Source organism: Rhinopithecus roxellana, chromosome 19, assembly GCF_007565055.1.
Source record: "Rhinopithecus roxellana isolate Shanxi Qingling chromosome 19, ASM756505v1, whole genome shotgun sequence".
In the NCBI taxonomy this organism is placed as follows: Eukaryota; Metazoa; Chordata; class Mammalia; order Primates; family Cercopithecidae; genus Rhinopithecus; species Rhinopithecus roxellana.
Window position 1 is genome coordinate 71,111,675 of NC_044567.1, and position 21,367 is coordinate 71,133,041.

Below are 21,367 nucleotides of genomic sequence, written 5' to 3' on the forward strand. Positions count from 1 at the left end.
ATTACAGGCGTGAGCCACCGTGCCCAGCCAAGGTGCCACAAGTTCGGTTGGCACCATGGGAGAAGCCCCCTCTCCCCTGAGTGTTACCCTCTGTCATGGAGTCGCCCCGTCTTACAGAGGTTTTGTTAGATCTGTCTTTACTCACAGCTCACCCATTCAGATGCACAGGAGTCTATGCATAGTGGGGTGATAGGTGGGGGCTTGGCCTAGGGCACAAACCAAGAAGAGAAAGAACCCACAGTAGGTTCCCCTTCCCCTCTGACACCTGGGACTTCATTGCTGAGTCCATTAGTCATGCTTGGCTCCTTCTTGGAAAATTATAATTAATAAGAGTTCTTAACAGTGTCTTGGACTCTATTCCAAGCACTTAATATATACTGTCTCATTTAATTTTCACAACAATCCTAAAAGGTAGCACAGAGAGATTAAGAAACATGCTTAAAGTCACACAGCTAGTAAGTGGCAGAGCCGAGATTAGAGCCTGGGCAGCCTGGCTTAGAGACTATGCTCTTACCCTCCTCCCAGGGTATCCCGCACGGCCTGTCCACAGACTTCTGGCTGGCCTACTCCCGTCCCCTAAAAGTTCAGCTGAAATGCCTGGGCATGTGTGAACCCCCAGTTTAGGCTGCTGCTCATGCCTCTGCTAGGTGACATTGAACAACTCAGTGGTTGTTCTCAGCCCTGCCTACATTCAGGAGCTTTGTAAACAATGCCGGTGCCTGGGCTCAACTCCATGTCACTTGAATCAGAATCTCCAATATTATATTTTTGAAAATTGATTCTTATGGGCAGCCATAAGGCATCACTTGAAAGAGATGGTCTCTGAGGCCTCTGGCAACTCCAGGGTTCTGTGGTTGTAAATTACCCAAAGCTGCTCTCCGTGTGTGGAATGAGCCACAACCTCTGAATGCTCCACCTGCAACCCACAATCCTCATAGTTCTCTGCCCAATAGGAGGCGACCTCTCTGGAGCTACTCCCTCAGATTAGGAGTTATAAGGATGCCTGGGGGTGCTTTCCTTTGGCCTGGTCTGAGGCTTGGGGTCTTTGGCTGCTTTCTAGACCCTCTGTGTCTGTGGCAGGTAAATAATGTATGTGATTTAATGCTGAGAACCAGGGTCAAAACTTTTAAAACCACTGAAATACCCCCAAATTCCATATACATTAACATGCCTGTCATAGAGGAGATGCTCGGAAAATGTTGAAGAAATCAGCACTCAAGTTCAGGTAACTTGGCAGCCTGGCAAGCACTCTCCACAGCACTCCCGTTTGTGTTCAGAATCAAGGACAACAGGTTGGGAAAAGAATTGGAAAAACGATGTGAGATCCCAGGGCAAGGGCAGCCTCGAAGCAGTTTGTACAGGGTTGTCACTCCTCCGTCACTTGCAGGAGGAGAGCTGGGGACTCCGTGTGCTGCACTGAAGAAATACAGTGTAGGAGATGTTGGCAGGGCCACCTGTTGAGCAAAGGTAACACTCGCGCGTGCGATCTCTCTGCTGCAGACGGTGACCAACACCTTCAGGACGAACAATATCCAGATCCAGAGCCAGGACCAGAGGCTGCTGACATTGTCACTGGACAAGGACGATCAACGCACTTTCAGGGACGTGGTCAGGTGAGGCTGGGCCTGCCACCCCTAGAGGTCCAGGGCCCGTGGGACAAACCGAAGCAGGAGCCAGCTCCTGCCATCTCCTACCTCTAGATCAAGGCACCTCATCGGAGGTAGATCCTGTGGCCAGGCAGGTGTCCTTGGTGAGGATGGACTGAGGCCACTGCTCTATGCCTTGAATCCAGGAAGTTGAGGCAAATGAATGGCAGACCCAGGGCAGCAGCTGCTACTGCATTTTCCCCAGATGCCTCTGCATACACTCAGCCTGCACCCTCTAATCCAGCCCCGTCTGCAGGCACGGGCCCCTCCCACACAGGCTCACCTTCAGTGGCATCTGTGTCCCAGTTAGCCGACCCTTACTGGCTTCCCCTCGGGACGTGTGTTCGGGTAAGGGAGGCATACGCAGAGTTACTTGCTCCAAGTGTCTCCTCCTCTCCTGGTGAGCTCCAGGCCCAGGTTGTTCTTTCTCGTCCTGACTCTTCCTCTTTCTTCTGTGTGGCCACCTCCTCAATGCCCTATAATGACAGCTCTGCCTTTCAAATGCCCTAGGCAGATCTGATCCCTGAGACGGGTCACCTGAGCTGGTCTCTCTCCACCCACAGATTCGAGGTTGCTCCCTGCCCAGAACCATGTTCCGTGGCCCAGAAGTCCAAGGCGCCGTGGCTCAATTTGCATGGGCAACAGGAGATGGACGCGACCAAAGCCACACCCAAGCCCCTTCTGATGCCCATCAACACATTCTCTGGCATTGTCCAGTGAGCCTGCAGGGACAGCAGGCCCGGGAGGAAGGATACACTACCCCACCAACTCCAAACACTCACACCAACAGCCAGAGCAAGGCCCAGCTCCACACGGCAGCTTTGGCCTTGACTAGGAGCCAGCGAGTGCCTGGGAGCACAGGGAGCCTGCCGTGGGGGCTGTGACGAGGAAGGGCCCACACAGAGGTCTACGGATGGCCCGGGCAATGCCGCAGCTGCTTGAGAACACGCACACCAAGCCCAGCTTCTCACACAAATGTCTACGCCTTCATTTAACTTCAATTCCCACTTCTCCCGCTGTCCTCTCCCACCCAAGCTCCCCACCCAGCCCGTAAAACCAGTGTTAGAGCTGCTGTCTCGGCCAGAGCCCTGTGGCCTAGGGGAAAACGGGAAAATGGGAAGCAGGGAACAGCAGTGGCACCACCTCCCTCCCAAGTCTCTTCCCTTCCCACTCTCAGGCCACTGCCCACCTCACCCAGTCCACGCAGGTGTCTCTATGAGGTGGGAGAAAAATGTCAGATTCAATAAATGTACACTGAAGTCTTTCTGCTTTCATCTCACACCTGGCAATATTTATATGTTAATAGGAATCATTAAGGCAATCCTTTATATAACCCGTTGAGTCCACTGGGGCCAGGTCAGAGTTCTGTGAGGTAGAAACTGGTGTGTTCTGTCTCCTGCCCCTTACTTGCCCTGTCACTGCTCTGGAGTGCAGTGGCACAATCACAGCTCACTGTAGCCTCGACCTCTCGGGCCCAAGCGATCCTCCCACCTCAGCCTCTCAAGTAACTGGGACCACAGGCGCATGCCACCATGCCCTACTACATTTGGGATTTTTTTGTTTTGGGGCGTTTTTTTTGTTTTTGTTTTTTTTTTTTTGTTTTTTGTTTTGTTTTTTTTTTGACAGAGTCTTGTTCTGTCACCCAAGCTGGAGTGCAATGGCATGATCTTGGCTCACTGCAACCTCCACCTCCTGGGCTTAAGCGATTCTCCTGCCTCAGCCTCCCAAGTAGCTAGGACTACAGGCATGCACCACCACGCCCTGCTAATTTTTGTATTTTTAGTAGAGATGGGGTTTCACCATGTTGGCCAGGTTGGTCTTGAACTCCTGACCTCAGGTGATCTGCCCACCTCAGCCACCCAAAGTGCGGGGATTACAGGCATGAGCCACCACACTGGCTAAGCCAGAGATTAAAGACATCAAAATTCTTGGCTTTTATATTCAAAAACTTATATCCAGGTGTAAAATAGAAAGATCAATGACACATCTTCAGTTTCTTCATCCCCAGAAATAGGTATGGTGTGGGGGTAAAATAACAGAGAAAACAAAAATGCCTGGACTTGAGTCCTATCACCTGGACGGAGTGCCAGGGGATGACTGTGGGCATGGGGGTAAGGTGAGGATGGTAGAAGATTCCCTTTTAAGTTTGGAAATCCAAGAATAGAGAAGAGGGCACTTTGCTTTGGGCCAAATTGCCCCAGGAGTGGAAGCAAGTCTCAATGGCAGGACACCGTCTCAATGCCAAGGGGAGTGTCAGATGGACCTCCTGGCATGCAGAGCCAGAGGGGTCCAAGGTCAGTCTTAGAGAGAGTCCCTGTGCCTGTATAGGACATGGGAAGCAGGCAGAGATTTTCTCGGGTAGCTGAAAGCAGGCAAGCTCAAAGGGATAAGGGTGCAGCTGCAGGCAGCAGTGTGGAGCACGGCACCTGAAGGCCAGGTGCAGAATTGTGGGCACCTCCACAGACTCCAGCATGGTGCAGTGAGAGAGGGAGCCTGGGGGATGCCATTCACTCCATTCTCACTGCCCCCACCCTGACTGATGGTTTTACTTGCCTGAAGCAATCCAAGTGTTTAGCTCAAGTTCCTGGGGCAACATGGGCAGCCAAAGGCTGGGTGGGGCCCATGGTCTAGCTCAGGGTGCACCTGCAGGCATCAGGACATGCCCCTCGCACACCTGCACATCCAGGCACACTGGAGTCTGACACCTGCCTCCCAGTGGAGATGAACCCAGGACAGGTCAGGACTGAGAAGTGGATGGATGCGCTATCTTCCACTGAGGCTGCCCACAGCAGAACCCAGGGAGGGGCGGGAGTAGGGCAATCAGTGTGACTGAGGTGGTTTTAAACCTGAAATGATTGTAGTAGCACTGAATTGGAATGAGTTTACCTGGAGGAGGCTAGATTTTATTTTTCCTGCCATTGGCGGGATGTAAACGGATTCATACCAATTTGATCACTCAGTCATTTAGGTTTTCAGTAGATGTCTGCAGAGTTTACCAGTTTTTAGGTTAAGTGAGGCCTCTGGGCCTCCCTCCAGCATACTCTCCACCAGCTGATAATGAAGGCAAGTCACAAATCGAATTCTGTTACACATAGACATGTGTTGGCAAGTAGTTCCGCTCCACCCCCAGCCAAATTAGGTGCTCTAAACAAACCTCGTATGAAAAGTTTACTGAATCAGGGGCTGCACACTGGATCATTTTGAAGCAAAGCCTACAGCATCCTTCCTAAGGGTTTGGACTAGTGACATCTCTAGATTATTATACCCTGTTCCAGCAAGAGAGGAAGTGCCTTCAAAAAATTATACCCAATCCAGGTGACTTGGACACCACCAATTTCACCAGTGAAAAACTAGTTCTAATATCTGTTATGTTCATTAGTGAAGACACTTCCGTTGATTTAAGATTGTTGACGTGCTTGTATTAGCTGTCTCTGTCTTTTTGATGAAATGCTAGCTAACCACCTCAGGTGTGTGTACTCTTAAACAGGGCACCTCAGTACCCTCAGGTGTAGGTTAAAACCGTGCAGCACATACATACGGCTCTGGGGACGTCTATGTGCTGGCGGATCGGCTGCAAGGAGTTCCCCTGGACGACTGCCATCAGCTGTCAGCCCTCCTTAGGGATTGTCCCAGCCGGAGACAACCGTGTCACCCGAGGTCATGCCACTTCCGAGGGCAGTGCACATCTAATGAAACAACTCTAGGCCCCTGGGACAAAAGTACCTGCCTTCCTGAAGCTTGGATTCTGGTGGAGACAGACAATAAACAAGGTCAACACATGAAATATAAGTCCGTAGTGCCTTGGACAGTGATAACGTTCTAGAGAGAACGATCAAGTAGGGCAGGGGAGTGGGAGTCTTGGGGGTGGGGTGTGGACAGAGGTATGGGATTTGTGATGTCAGGGTGGACCCCGTTGATCTCTGTGGTTGGTCACTGATCAGGGTGCATTCGAATAAAGACCTGAGGAAGATGAGGGAGAGAGCCTGGTGGATACCATTCATTCCATTCTGGCTCCCCGCACGCCGACTCTGATGGTTTTACTTGCCTGAAGCAGTCCAGGCGGTTAGCTCAGGCTCCTGGGCTACACTGGCAGCCAAAGGCCGGGCGGGGCCCGCGGCCTAACTCAGAGCGCACCCTGCAGGCTTCCGGACGCGCACCTCGCGCACCTGCGCACCTGCGCACGTCCGGGCAGGTGGCCCGCGGTGGCGGCGGAACGTGGCAGGTGCGGCTCGCAGGTGCGCCGGCCCCGCCCCCACCTTCGCCTCCGCCTCGCCTCTCCCTCCGGGCGGGGCCACTTTCGGGCCAGCGGCAGGACCTGGGGGCGGTGGCCAGGGGCGGCCGTTGACCTGGTGACCGCGGCGCCGCCCCAGACCGGGAGCGCAGTCCCACTCGCTCCAAGCCCCGGGGCCCCGAGCCTCCCTCCCGGGGGATATGGGGCCGCGCCCTCCCTGCGCCCAGCTCCGCCCTGCGTCGGCCCAGGCCTGACAGAGCCCGGCAGCCATGAGCGCCAACCCCCGGTGGGACATCAGCAGGGCGCTGGGAGTGGCCAAGCTCTTCCACCTGGTGTGCGGGGTCCGGGAAGCCTGCGTGACCCCATTCCTGACTCTCTACCTGAGGCAGCTGGGCTTGGCCGCGCCCTGGGTGGGCATCCTAATGGGAACCAAGCACCTAATCGCTGCCTTCTGGGCTCCGGTCTGTGCCTTCCTGGCCAAAAGCTACCGGAAACGGAGAGTGCTTCTGATCGGCTCCCTGCTCAGCTCGATGGGGGCCAGCCTGCTGATGGTCCTGATCCCAGCGGCGGACAAAAATCGGATGCACCTCCCTTGTAATGGAAGCAGCGGCGTGACCAGCACAGATGCACTCCCGGGGGTCACACTACGTGTGAACATCACTTCGGCCCAAGAGCCTGCCTCCAGGCACCCAGCCAATAGGACTGCAGAGGTGGAAATGCCTGGCTTCAGAAACCCACCTGGTGAAAGTGACCGAGAAACTTTCCGTGATCCACACGACTACGTAGCGCCCTCCGTTGAAGGAGCTAGGACCACATCCCAAGTTCTCCTCCATCCTGTCACTTCGGGGCTGAAGGATCATCCCTGGGAAGTTACTTTTGAGGTGGTCAAGACAGCCCTCCCTTTGCTTCCTGGGGGGAAAGGGCCCGGAAATCCAGCCAATTTGTCAGGGACCAAAGGGAAAGCCTGGGCTTTAGACCTGTCCTTGGATGGCTTGCGGTGGACTTTCATGCTCTCCTTGGGGTCCATGGCGTTCTGGGAGCTGCTGGCAGCGCCTCTGGAGCAGGTGGCAGATGACAGCCTTTATGAGTATCTGGATTTTGTGGATGCCACTGACCGATACAGAAGCCTGTGGGTCTGGAGGTTGCTGGGCATGTTGGCAGGTGTGTGTGGCATCGCAGCCTTGGTGGGGCAGCTGGACTGCTTCCTGATGAACAGCGGCCCCCGGGGTGTGGTCCACTTCTATGGGTACTCGGTGGTCAGCACCCTGGCCTTACTGGTGAGCATTGCCTTTCCCATTCCCATCTGTCAGCGGTGGGAGCCCAGCTACAAAAGCGTCAAAGCACTGTCTATTGTGGGGGGCGACCTCCGCCTCATTCTCCTCGCCTTCACCGTTGTTTTGACAGGAGCCATCGTCAGTACTGTCCAGAACTTTCTGTTCTGGCACATGAAGGACCATGGGAGTGGCGAGCTGGTCATGGGTTTCTCGGTCGCCCTCAGTCTGCTGGGGGAAATTCTGCTTCATCCGTTCAAAACTACATTGCTTAGGAAACTGTCCAGGACGGGCCTGGTGGGGCTGGGGCTGACCTGCCTCGCTGGGCAGCTGCTCTACTACTCTTTCCTCTGGAGCTGGTGGTCCGTCCTCCCCGTTCAGATCTTGAGTGCCATTAGCAACGGGGCTCTGTGGTGGGCTGTGGGGGCCTCAGTGGAGGACCTGGCCACTCCTCGCATGGAGAGGGCTCTGAGTGCCTTGTTCCGAGGCCACTTTTACGGGAGTGGCTGTAGCCTGGGCAGCTTTGTGGGGGGTTTTGTGGTGATGCACTTCAGCCTGGCTGTGCTCTACCAGGCCTGCTGTGTGGCCCTGTTGCTCTGGTTGGCCTTGCTCCTGTCCATACAGCAGAGGCTGCCTCAAGAGCGGAAAATCAAGTACTCGAAGCTGCTGTCCATGGAGGTGAGTGACACCAGTGACTCTGAGCAGGGGACAGAACGCGACTGGCTTGTGAAGGCCATGAGGGAGGAACACTCAGACTGAAAGGGCTGAGAAATCCAGAGTGTGCTGATCTAGGAAGGAATGAATGGACTGAACAAAACTCGGCCTGCTGAGGACAGAAACCTGCCCTGGACTGCAGGGAACCAGGGAAGAGAGGGTGGGTCTATGCTGAAGGCCCAATAGGATCATCTCATTGCATGATTTTCTTTACTTTTGAAGTAAAAGGAGATTTAACTTTTCACCATTCGATCTTTTTTAAATGATGGAGGAAGAATATATTTGCTTTCTTAGAAGTTCCCTGTGTAGTCACTATATGTTGATGTATAAGGTTTGCAAAAGTCCTGACTCGGGTGCTGTTGAATTCAGCAATGGCTGAAACGATCAAATCAAACTGTCACTGCCAGGAAGACCATGGGGACCTTCAGGATTCAGTTGGCAGAGAGGGCAGCTGACTTGGATGAATCATGGCATTCCCAGGGGTCATAAAGGGATTAGCCTGCTTCTATAAAAGCCATGCTGTGGGCAGGTAAGAATGGTAATGAAGGGCCGGGCGTGGTGGCTCTTGCCTGTAATCCCAGCACTTTGGGAGGCCAAGGCGGGCAGATCATGAGGTCAAGAGATGGAGACCCTGGCCAACATGGTGAAACCCCGTCTCTACTAAAGACACAAAAATTAGGTGGGCATGGTGGAATGTGCCTGTAGTGCCAATTACTCGGGAGGTTGAGGCAGGAGAATCACTTGAACCCTGAAAGTGGGGGTTGCAGTGAGCTGAGATCACGCCACTGCACTCCAGCCTGGCAACAGAGCGAGACTCCATCTCAAAAACAAACAAAAAAGAATGGTAAAGAAAACAAACTCCTTTCTGTTCCCACAGATCTGCAAGTGCCCGCACTCACACCCAAGTGCTTCCAATGGGAGAAAATAATGGGAAATGTATGTGTGTTGGGAGGAAGTGGGAGGTTAATAGGTTTCATTCTTACCTTCTCACAAATGTGTGTCCCACTTAGAATCATCATCTATATTTACATCAGAGCAAGGGAAATTTCATGTCTTTTGAACTCACATTTTGCGTGCTCTGCCTCACAAAGCACATGGAGATTTTAACATCTGTTTTATTGGGGTGCAGATGTCTCCATAGGTCAAGGTGCTATAGGTCCTCCACACTGTACCTGTGCCCAGGCACTTGGTGGGGTTTTGGGAGTGATATACTAGCGCTTCTGCCTTCTCAAACTCCCCCAGGGGAAAGGCCTGGAATAAAGGGCTCTTTATTCCAGAGGCCAGCCCCCAGGGCCCAATTCTTCTACCTTATTGTTAGTTAAATATAGGATATTGAATTTAGAAGAAGCCTCACTGCACAAATGCAGAAAATGTCTCATAGCTGGAGAGGCGGAAGCAGATATATGAATGTCCACTGGGTCAGACACGGCTCTAGCATCTTTATTTGTTGTTGGTTTTGTTTGTTTGTTTTTTGTTTTGTTTTGAGATGGAGTCTCGCTCTGTCGCCAGGCTGGAGTGCAATGGCGCGATCTCGGCTCACTACAACCTCCAACTCCCTGGTTCAGGTGATCTCCTGCCTCATCCTCCCGAGTAGCTGGGATTACAGGCATGTGCCACCACACTCAGCTATGGGTTTTTTTTTTTTTTTTTTTTTTTTGTATTTTTTTATTTTTAGTAAAGATGAGGTTTCACCATGTCACCATGTTGACCAGGATGATCCTGATTTCCTGACCTCGTGATCTGCCCGCCTCAGCCTCCCAAAGTGCTGGGATTCCAGGCGTGAGCCACTGCACTCGGCCCTTTATTTGTTTTTTATTTCGCCCTAAGAAGCTTTAAGGTACAAATAGTCAACAAAAAAATTACCTCCACCCTAAACAATTAGAGATTTCATATATATATATGACATTCAGGGGTGAGCAGCCTAGAGATGGTGCCACTGCTGGATGATGCCACTGGGGATCTAGAATCTTTTCATCTCCTCACACTGTCATCCTCAGCCTGAGGCTACCTTCCCAGATTTGTACCCTCATAGGAACCAGATGGCTGCTGCTCTTCCAGCCCTTTCATTCGTGTTCCAGGCGGGAAGAAGAGGGAAAGACAATAGGACAAAGGGAGAAACAGGAACAAGTGTCTGTATCAAGAAAATAGGCTGCACAGTGGGTGGCTCATGCCTATAATCCCAGCACTTTGGGAGGCCAAGGCAGGAGGATTGCTTGAGCCCAGGAGTTGGAGACCAGCCTGGGAAATATGGTGAGACCTTGTCTCTACAAAAAAAAAAAAAAAAAAAAAAAAAAAATTACATTAGCTAGATATGGTGGCGTGCACTGTAGTCCCAGCTACTCAGGAGGCTGAAGTGGGAGGATCGCTTTTGCCCAGGAGTTTAAGGCTGCAGTGAGTCGTGTTTGCACCAGTGCACTCCAGCCTGGTTACAGAGCAAGACCCTATCTCCCCCCCGCCAAAAAAAAAAAAAAAAAAAAGGAAAGATAAGCCCCCCCAGAAACTCAGCTGAGTGGCCACTCTAGCTGCAAGGAAGTCTGGGAGGAAGTATTTTCAGCTAGGCACAGTTACACACCAAGCAAAATCAGGGTTGCATTAGGAAGAGGGGGCTGGATATAGAACTGGCAACTAGCAACGTCTACAGCAGCCTCAAGGATGGAACTCACAGCCAGGTCCAGCTTATTGCAAAGTCTGTATTCCTTTCACCCCAGTAAGCCAGCTTCCCCCACAGAAATGACTTTAGCAGCATGACCCCAACAAATACTCTATGAATAAATCAAATTTGTTATCTGCATTTTACAAATGAGAACGTGGAGTCTCAGAAGTCACACACTGGATCACTGGCAGAAACATCATCAGAATCCTGGATCTCCTTACTCCAAATTTGGGGCATTTTCTTCTGTGCCAGTAGTTCCCCAGCCTGGCTGTCGATCCAAGTATGAGGAGCATATCCTAAAAGCCAGGTTCCTGGGTTCCATCAAAATCTCACAGGTGGGACTCAGTAATCTGCAGTTTTGGAGCAATCTCCAAGTGATTCTGATGTGGTCAGCCAAGCACTGTCTACTCGGTTACCCTTTCCAGCTCTGTCTGTCTCAACACTTCTTTGCCAAATGTTTCTATTTGCAGTGAAGCAAATAACAACTATTGAGTGGTCACTCTAGGCCAGGCACTGTTCTCAACAAGGCACACAGTGTACACATACTAGCTCATCAAGCGATCATAGGATGTAGTCACTATTAGCATCTCCCATTTCAGATGACAGAACCGAAGGTTCAGTGACTTGCCTGAGGTCACTCAGCTAGTAAGTGGCAGAGCTGATATTCAGATCCAGCCTGGTGGCTCCTGGGCCTGAGATTTTAATCACCGTGCTCTATGGCGGAGAAATCGAGGTGAAAGCCAGGGCTGGGAGTGGAATTAAATGTTAAGATCTAAGGTAGCTATCACTTGAAATTGACTGGATAGTAGATAATATTTACTATTTAGACAGAACATACAGTAATACCAAAAGGCAAACACGTGTAAGTCCTCTTAAACAAAAGGATGAGGAACAGGAACTGGCATAAGAAAACAGTTAAGTAAGTGTGATTTAGCCTGAAGAAGAGGAAGAAGGTGGAGAAAAAGAAGCATGAGTTGGGGGTAGGGGCTGTAGAGGAGGAGACTGAAGACAGAGGGAGGTGACGACTGATGGATCTAAAAGATTTTATAGGAAGGATGGGAGGCCGAGGCTATTAAGTTAGGGCTATTTAGTTAATGTTTGACTTTTTTTCTTTAATGAATGAAGCCCCCTTTTCCAAAGGGAAAAAAAAAAACATCGTGCTACTTGCCATGGGGAATTCAAGGATGAATGAAATGCACAGTCCATACCCTCAAGAAGCTAACAGTCTAACTAGAAGATTTACTTACACACACACACAAACACACAAACACACAAACACACACACGGAAGCACAGGACAGTGTGGGAGATGCCACAGAAAAAGTATTACTAGAGTTTAAGAAAGAGATCATTTCTGACTCAAGAACTTAAATAAGGTTTTGTGGAGATTATATTTAAGTCTAAGTCTTCAAAGATAGCTAAACTTTATTTTATTTATTCGTTTGTTTGTTTATTTTTTGAGACAGAGTCTCGCTCTGTCGCCCAGGCTGGAGTGCAGTGGCACGATCTCGGTTCACTGCAACCTCCACCTCCTGGGTTCAAGTGATTCTCCTGCCTCAGCCTCCCGAGCTGGGACTACAGGCATCTGAACCAGCCAAAAGAAGAGATACACAGGGTAAGGACTGGGAGGATCCCAAACATGAAGCTTCTGTGTCTTCTCCTTGTGGAGTCAGGACAAAGGACCCTTCCAGCACACTGATGTGAGACAAGACAGAGTGTAGCCAAGCAGTCTGATTCACCCAAACTTTGATAGCCATTGTTTTTATTAGGGGCTTCATCACATAGGCGTGACTCATTGGATCACTGGCCTGTAACTCAATCTTCAGCCCTTCTCCTCTCCCCAGAAGTCAGGCCTATATCAAAAGCTCAAAACCCCAACCTTCTAAATCCATAGTTGGTTTTTCTGGTATGGCCAGCCCCCATCCTGAGTTATTCCATTAGCATAAATTATGTAAGGTCCCATCATGAGTCACCTGATCAGCATAAACTCAAGTGTGGTTGATGGGCCAACCACCGATAACAAAGACACTCTTTGACTTGGAAAATTCCAAGAATTTAGAGCCCATCTCCCAGGAACTGGGGACAAAGGCCAAATTCTTTATTATACAGGATAATTAATTTGAAAATCAGCAATGATCTCAAGTATACTAATAGCTTCTTCCTTTTCATTGCTGAGTAGTATTCCATCGCATGGATATACCACAATTTATCCATTCATTTGTATTGTATTATATTACAATACATTTCAATTCCAAAGATGTTATTGTTTTCAGTTTTTGATGATTACAAATAAAACTTTTTATGAATATTCATGTCTAAGTCTTTGTGTGAACACACACTTTCATTTCTCTTGGGTAAATACCAAATCAAATGGTAGACATATGCTTAACTTTTAAAGAACTGCTAATAGTTTCCCAAAGTGGTTGTGCCATTTTACATTCCCACCAGCAGGGCAGGAGAGTGCCAGCTTCTCTACACCCTCACCAACACTCTGTAAAATCGATCTCTTTAATATTAGCCATTCTAACAGGCATGTAGTAGCAGAGTTGTGTCTTGGTATCCTTGGGGAATTGGTTCCAAGACCCCTCCCCCAACAGATACCAAAATCCAAGGATGCTCAAGTAGCTTGTATATAATGGCATAATATTTGCATATAACTTATGCACATCATCCCATACCCTTCAAATCATTTCTAGATTATTTATAATACCTAACAAAATGTAAATGCTATGTAAATAGTTGTTATTTCCTATTTTTGCATTTGTATTATCTTTGTTGTTGTTGTTTGGATTATTTTTGATCCATGGTTGGTTGAATCAGCAGGTACAGAGCCCACAGATGCAAAGGGCAGACTGTATCTCATTGTGATTTTAATTCACATGTCCCTCATAACTATGATGCTGAGCATCCTTTCTCTGTGCTGTGCTTTTGAAAATTAATCAGCAGCATAGAAGTACGCAAGAATAAAAACAAGCTCAGGTGACTATAAGAGCACCTTACCTATCAGAATAGTAAATGCTTCCGAGCAGTAGTCTTTGTTTCTAGAATACTTTAATGGTGGGGGGAGGGTGGAACCAGAACAAAACAAAAAGTCTTGATAACTTCGTGTCTTGGATAGTTTTACTTAGTCACAAGCCTAAAGATATTGAATCAAGCCAGATGATCTCTAGAGGTCCCTTTAAGAATTCTTTTTTTTTACATTTTTTATTAGCAATGCTTTTGGAGAAAGACGCTTTGAGAATTCTAATGTGTGCATGGGGATATGGCCTTTGTAGGAAAACGCTGAGACCACTGACTACTTTCAAAGTTTATAAAAATGTGGAAGTACAAAAAATTAGCTGGGCGTGGTGGCAGGCACCTGTAGTCCCAGCTACTCGGGAGGCTGAGGCAGGAGAATGGCGTAAACCTGGGAGGGGGAGCTTGCAGTGAGCCGAGATCACGCCACTGCACTCCAGCCTGGGCGACAGAGCGAGACTCCGTCTCAAAAAAAAAAAAAAAAAAATGGTTGGAAAATGATCTTCAGTGCAAATTCCTTCGTTTAAACAAAGCCTGTCCCTGTTGCTCCATTTGCTGCATGGGTCTCCAGATGCGGGATGGGAACAGTAATCTTCCTGACAGGCACATCTCTACAGGAAGCCGTTCCTGACCAATACCCTACTTTTTCATTTCTGCTAAAGTTGGTTTACCATTCCCTCTCTGAGCTTGTTTCAAAGAAGTGGCTTTTCACGTTTTAGGGCATATCGTTTCCTTTAATAATCTGATGAATGTCACAGGGGCTGTCCTCTGAAATATGCATATCAGATTTTTCATGCTGGTCAATTTCGTGGATAAAACAACGACAACAACAACAACAACAGCAACAACAACAACAACAACAACACATTCACTGGCCTCAGGTTAATTAAACAGATGAAGCTACTTGAGGCAGATTTTCTGCCAAATATCTTCCCAATGGCCCAAATTAGGAAACCTCCTTTCTAATTTCGTCTTCGCTTTACTCCATGACCTGTGATTTTTGCTATCACGAGCTTCCCAAATTCTCTTCACTTTGCTGCTTCTCCTTGTTCAGCCCTGCAGTCTTCTGTCTTTATGCCGGCGGCACCCCGGGGTGAGGTGTTGCAGAGTCAGAGGCTGTGATAGAGGGAAGTGGGTTCAGAGTGAAGGCCCTGGGCTCAAGCATTCTTCAGGTCACCCTTCCTTCATAAGTATGTACTGAGCAAGGCTGTGATCCTTCAGGATGCTGGGTGAGTCTTTAGGAATGCGTCTACCATTCCCTCCTGCATGACGTCACCGGATGCCTCCCACATCTTCCCGGGGTAACTAATGTCACCTCCCTATGGCTTTATGCCATTCTGCACATTTTGTTCCCAGGGTCACAATCATTGTCGGGCAATGCACATGTGAACTACCCTGTCCAGTCAGAGTAACACTCAATGGACTCTCTCCCTTGGATATGAGGCCAATGCTACCCACCCTGTCGATTTGTGCAGACGTGAAACCTTGAACTGCACTTTGCTTCTATGACAAAGCCTGCCTGGGAACAATACTGACAATTTAGAAGGAAAGACCTAACCACAAAAGCACGTCCACAAACAGAATGGGACAGGACAAGGTAAATGTCAAGTGAGAAGTTCAAATAGTGAGCGTTTCTCTCTGGGCAGACGGGACAGCTGAGTGCAGGGACCTTCCGAAAAGACCCTCATGGAGTTTATGAAATAAGCCTGTGTGTGAAGGAAGCACTGGGTCATAAAGTCTTAGACTTCAAGCTGTGACTTTCACTCTATTACCTACTTTACCAGTACGTCAGTGAAGCTTCAGAGAATCAAAAGTAAATACAATTCTTAGCTCTTGATCTTGGAGCTGTTAAAGATATTGAGTTTGACACTCTGACGTGTCTTGGTTCCAGCTAAGAGGAAATTAAATATTGACTGAGCCATTAACCATTACGCTAAGGTATACTTAGACCATTATTTCCCAAGTGACTTGTGCAGAACATGCAATCCTAGTGGTGTGGAGGGCTGGGGAGAGCATTACATAAGGATTCTGTCTGTGGTCAAACAACTGTGGAAAATGACGTTAATTATTGTCACCCTGTAGAAATTTGTGATGCCTGTTAGCAATTAAAGACTCTCAAAAGCCTGCAGTCAACAAACCTGTTTCTCTCTCCTTGACCTATAATTCCCCTTATTTGGTGTCACAGGCTTCTTCCCATGTAACACTAATCACAATCTTTCAGAACTAGTGTTCCCTGGAAGACCCTTTGAAAAATGCCATTTGTAGTATTCTGGATGATCTTTTCAACCCAATAGAGTTGATGCCAGGGACAAATCTGGGCTCCCACACCCAGACTAGCAGGAATCTTGTGCATCGTGCTAATAAGAGTGGGATAAAGCTTATCTCATTAAGTCAGAGCATCAAATTTATGAAATAAGATATTAGTACGGCCTTATTTTACAGGTGAAGTGACTAAGGTTCAGAAAGGTTAAAATTCAAAACTAGGTCTCTCTGACCACAGAGTCCATCAGCTGCTATGTTCAGCCAACTCAGGCAAGTGAAGAGGCTCTTCCTAGCAGGGGAGCAATGATCAGGGGTAGGGGCACAGTAGAGATAACACATCAGATATGTGCATAGATTTCGTAGGAGATTCATGGAAAATAAAGTTGGAAAGATGTGTTGGAACAGATTGTAAACCTCCTAAGCCTCAATCTAAGGGAAACAGAACTCACACTGGCTGAAATTTGCTTCTGCTCTCTATGCCTCACACCTGCACCCAGCAATACTCATAATTCTCATACGAATCTCAGTTTACAGTAGGGGAAACTGAAGCTGCGAAAGGTTAACTGACTCAGTTACCCATGGATGCGGCTATTAAATGGTAGAATTATAGCTTGAACCCAGATCTGGCTACTAGAAATCCACGGTTCTTCCTCTGAAGACTATGGGGCCTCTAGAAGAGAAGATTTGACCAGCCAGTGGAGAGGACTGAAAGCTTTTATAACTCTTGCCTGTTGCGAAGTGAACAATGAGTCTGAGTTAATGGAGATTATGGGTGCTGAGACATTTGTTTTGGACAGATCACCCCAATTTTCCAGGCAAGAAGACGCTGCATCCCAAAAGGTATGAGAATCAAATGACAACGTAGCACAGGTATTGGAATGTCAGAAGTGGAATCAACAAGACAGCCCTTGGGTGTTGATTGGATAACAGGGCCGGGGACCATCAAAGGAGTATCAAGGATTGCGGATGATTTTGTAATTTTGAACCCAGGTGATGAGGCGGAAGTTCCACAGAAATGGCAAAGCCCGGGAGCCCATGAAGCCGTCCATCCAAAACCTGAAACCAAAGTACAGATCGTAAAACTTATAGACAATACAGGCCGGGTGCGGTGGCTCATGCCTGTAATCCCAGCACTTTGGGAGGCCAAGGCCGGCGAATCACGAGGTCAGGAAATGGAGACCATCCTGGCTAACAGAGTGAAACCCCGTCTCTACTAAAAATACAAAAAAAAAAAAAAAAAAAAATTAGCCGGGCGAGGTGGCGGGCGCCTGTAGTCCCAGCTACTCAGGAGGCTGAGGCAGGAGAATGGTGTGAATCCGGGAGGCGGAGCTTGCAGTGAGCCGAGATTGTGCCACTGCACTCCAGCCTGGCAGCCTGAGTGACACAGCGAGACTCCGTCTCAAATAAATAAATAAATAAATAAATAAATAAATAAATAAATAAAAGAATTATAGGCCGGGCGCGGTGGCTCAAGCCTGTAATCCCAGCACTTTGGGAGGCCGAGACGGGCGGATCACGAGGTCAGGAGATCAAGACCATCCTGGCTAACATGGGGAAACCCCGTCTCTACTAAAAATACAAAAAACTAGCCGGGCGACCTGGCGGGCGCCTGTAGTCCCAGCTACTCGGGAGGCTGAGGCAGGAGAATGGCGTGAACCCGGGAGGCGGAGCTTGCAGTGAGCTGAGATCCGGCCACTGCACTCCAGCCCGGGCAACAGAGCAAGACTCCGTCTCAAAAAATAAATAAATAAATAAATAAATAAATAAATAAAAATAAAAGAATTATAGACAATACAGCAAAAACTCCTCATCTGCTAGCTTCCTTCTACAATTGCTGCCTGTCACTGAGACCAGAAGCCCTGCCACTTGGTGACACCTGTGACATGGAGCAAAGCAGAAGGCATGCTTGGCATCCAGTGGCTTTCTACAGCCGTGTTCATGAAACCTTTATCTTTTTGCAAGCCTGGCTGTGAAATGGCCTGGAGACATGAGGCTCCACTGGACTGAAGTTCTTTCCAATCCTGGGAGCCCGTGGTCCCTGATAGAAACGTGACTGGTGAGGTGTTGCTATGGTTTGAATATTTGTCCCCTCCGAAACTCATGTTGAAATTTAATCCTCCATGTGGCAGTATTGAGAGGTAGGACCTTTAAGAGGTGACTGGTTCATGAGGGTGCTGCCATCATGGATAAGTGAATGGGTTAATGAATTAATGGCTTATTATAGGAGTGGGGCAGGTGGCTTTATAAAGAGAGAGACCTGAGCTAGCATGCTTAGCCCCCTCGCCATGTGAGGCCCTACAACACTTTGGGAGTCTGCCGAGAGTCCTTCCCAGCCTGAAGGCCCTCACCAGATGTGCCCCCTTCACCTTGGACTTCTCAGCCTCCATAACTTTAAGAACTAAATCCTTTTTCTTTCTTAATTACCCAGTTTCAGGTATTCCATTATAAGCACCAGAGAACGGACTAAGGCAGTTGTCATCGGCTACAGAAGTAAAACTTAAAATATGACCCCTGGGCAAGTCACTTACCCCACTGGGTCTCAGCTCCCATGTCTGAAAAATGAGGGCCTTGGCCTCTATGACTTTCTAAGTTTGTGCCTCTCGGCCTTGAAGTGATTCCCTCCTTTGGGCCAAGGTCACCCCGGCCCTTCTCACCCTGCAGAATAGCACAGCATTCTGGAACCCGGGAGATGCTGGGGCCTGGAATGAATGTTCATCTCCTTCCCCAGAACCTGGCAGCAAGTTCCTGGTCTGTGTGCAGAGGGGCCACATTGAGCCCAAGACACCAGCCCTATAGGCCAACCTATCTGCCCTCAAAGCCAGGATCTAGGGAGTGGTGGGATGAGCCGGAGGGGGCAATCTGTGGTGATTGGAGCTTGGTGTCTGTGGTCGAGGGCTGCAGCCTGGGGGGCTACTGCGGAAGGCGGAGGTCTGGGTAGGCATCTTCAGGGCAGGGGCACCTTGCTACTGGCACTCAACGTTCTCTTCAGCTTTGTTCATGTCGACCCCCTTAGGCTGCAGTTTTGGACACTTGCATCCCCTCTGCCCTTTGCAAGGGGCGAACCATGCTCTCGGGCCTGGAAAGCTATTTTCTGCCTCCACACGGTGGTGGTACGGCTGTAAGCGGGGACTGAAGAGCGCTTCTGAAGGCAACCAGGACAGGAAGGGAGAAGATTCGACCCGGGGTTCCGAAGTTCTCCACCAGGGGGCGCCAAACACATGAGAAAACTAGCGTCCCTCTTACTTGGGCAAACCCGGTCCCTATGCCCTTCCCAAAGCTGTGGCTCAGGATGAGGCCGGCAACCTGAAGACCCTTTAGTTCTTGGAGTTTGGGATTGCAGAAAACCCCGAGGATCAGGTGCCGTTGCTGAGCTAGCTTTGTGAGAGACAGGAGGCGAGTCCAGGCTCTTGGAAAAGGGAACGGCTGCAAAGGCTTCCAGTGGAATTGGCAGATGAGCCTGGCCAGCCCAGACAGCCCCTGGCAGCCTTTCCTGAGGACATGGACGACCTTGATGCTACTTTCGTCTTGATCAGTGTAAATGTGAAGAAACGGGATAAACAGTTGCATGTACTTCTTGAGTTTCCTAGGGCAGACGAAGGACCACCTGAGGTCAGAGTCACAATAATAAAACCAATTTTACAGACCCTCACCTCCTGTGCCTCAGCCCCATCGCCTTCCAAGCCTGGCTGCCCAAATCGCATCAGTGTATATTCCAGGGCCTGCAGAGAGAGCCTCGCAAGGATTTACAAATAAGTCCTATCTCACCAGGCACTCACTGGATCTCTGTCACTGTGGAAAAGATGAGAAGATTTGTCACGGGAAGCCTCCAAGAAAATTCCAAGACCCTCCACTATCATATCAATATGTTACAATTTTCCTCTTTCAGGAAGCATGTAGCATCTAGAAACAGTGTTTCTTCCTATTGTTCTTGGCAAATTACATCAAAATCTGTGTGCTCTTTGCCCAGAAAAGAGATGACACTTCCAGGAAGGAGAGAATATAGCACCTGCTTTTGGCTAAAAACCCTCTTCTCCAAGGTTGTACTGGCTTGTTTTCTAAATGTCGATTAGAGAATAGTGAGAAGCTTGCCCTTGGGGAGGTGAATTAGGTAAGAGAACTATGACTGGATAGTTCTCTTGAACGATCCAACTATCAATGAACCTACCTGAAATGAGGTAAGAGAGTTGGGAATGGATCCCACCAGAGGCCCATCATTTTTATGGCAAGTGCTAAGAGGGATCTGAATGTGTTGCCCCATGGCACTAGCTGTCCCACCTTGCCTTGGAGCTTGGCTGTCAGCAAGCAAATAAACCTCACTCTGTCTGTCCCTGGGACTAGTGAGCCAGACCAACTAGGGGCTGAAGGTGTTTGGATATTTGAAGAAGTCTTGCCTTCCACAGAAGACTAGAGGTTATGTGGTGTTATCTGAATTTTGCTTAGCATTGTCTCGAACAGGGACTAAAGAAGCATTTCAAGAAGAAAACAATTGTTTTTAAAAACTTAACTCTTCTTTGTCATTTGGTGCTCAGAAATCTTTGTCTCATTGCCAACAAACGAACCTAAGTAAGGGCAGTCTTGGAAAGAAGAGGCACCAGGTACCATTACTGCATTCATACTGAGGCCCACCACCACCATGACCACCACCAGTGGAAACGAGAGATGGGGTTCACATGTGGATGACAAAGATGTGAGTGACAAAGGTCTAGCATCAAAGGACAAAATCAACAAAAGAGAAGAAGCAACCTATGGAATGGGAGAAAATATTAACAAATCATATGTCTGATAAGGCTTTAATATGCAGAATATATGAAGAACTCTTAAAACTCAACAACAACAAAAAACCTGGGTTTTTTTTTGTTTGTTTTTTTGTTTGTTTTTTTTTTGAGAAAGAGTCTCGCTCTGTCCGCCAGGCTGGAGTGCAGTGGTGCGATCTCAGCTCACTGCAACCTTTGCTCCTGGGTTCGTGCCATTCTCCTACCTCAGCCTCCCAAGCAGCTGGGACTACAGGCACCCGCCACCATGCCCAGCTAATTTTTATTTATTTATTTATTTATTTATTTTTGTATTTTTAGTAGAGACAGGGTTTCACCATGTTAGCCAGGATGGTCTCAAATTCCTGACCTTGTGATCCACCTGCCTTGGCCTCCCAAAGTGCTAGGATTACAGGTGTGAGCCACTGTGCCCAGCACAACCTGATTTTTAAATGGGCAAAGCACTTAAATAGACATTTCTCTAAAGAAAACATACAAAAGACCAGCAAGCACATGAAAAGATGCCCAACATCACTAATCATTAGGAACATGCAAACCAAAACCACAATGAGATACCATCTCTCACACTCATTAGGATGGCTGCTATGAAAAACAAACAAAAAATGAACAACAGCAACAACCAAACAGGCTGGGCACTGTGGCTGGCCTGTAATCCCAGCAGTTTGGGAGGCCAAGTTGGGCCGATCCCTTGAGGTCAGGAGTTCACCTGGACAACATGGTGAAACCCAGCCTCAACTAATAATACAAAAATTAGCTGGGCCTGGTGGCACACGCCTGTAATCCCAGCTACTCAGGAGGCTGAGG

General features: G+C 48.7%; 2 protein-coding genes across 5 annotated transcripts in view; both read left to right on the forward strand.

Annotated features, from left to right (window-relative positions):
• PIK3R6 (phosphoinositide-3-kinase regulatory subunit 6) overlaps positions 1-2,925 on the forward strand; it is a 68,124-nt gene extending 65,199 nt beyond the window's left edge. For 3 of the 4 annotated variants that reach the window (XM_030924006.1, XM_030924009.1, XM_030924008.1), the window contains exons 19-20: positions 1,501-1,613; positions 2,210-2,925. In XM_030924006.1, coding sequence (XP_030779866.1) covers positions 1,501-1,613; positions 2,210-2,366 — 270 coding nt within the window. In that variant the 3' untranslated portion in view covers positions 2,367-2,925. The remainder of the gene's footprint in view (positions 1-1,500; positions 1,614-2,209) is intronic. The other variant, XR_004055142.1, reaches the window with a different exon arrangement.
• Positions 2,926-5,906: 2,981 nt separating this feature from the next.
• On the forward strand, positions 5,907-8,161 carry MFSD6L (major facilitator superfamily domain containing 6 like). The gene has a single exon (XM_010381115.2). It carries the CDS (start codon positions 6,147-6,149, stop codon positions 7,905-7,907), a length of 1,761 nt encoding a protein of 586 aa, XP_010379417.1. The 5' UTR covers positions 5,907-6,146; the 3' UTR covers positions 7,908-8,161.
• Positions 8,162-21,367: the final 13,206 nt, after the last annotated feature.

Coding starts and splice junctions, on each gene's coding strand:
- MFSD6L (XM_010381115.2), top strand. CDS start 6,147: ATGAGCGCCAACCCCCGGTGGGACATCAGCAGGGCGCTGGGAGTGGCC.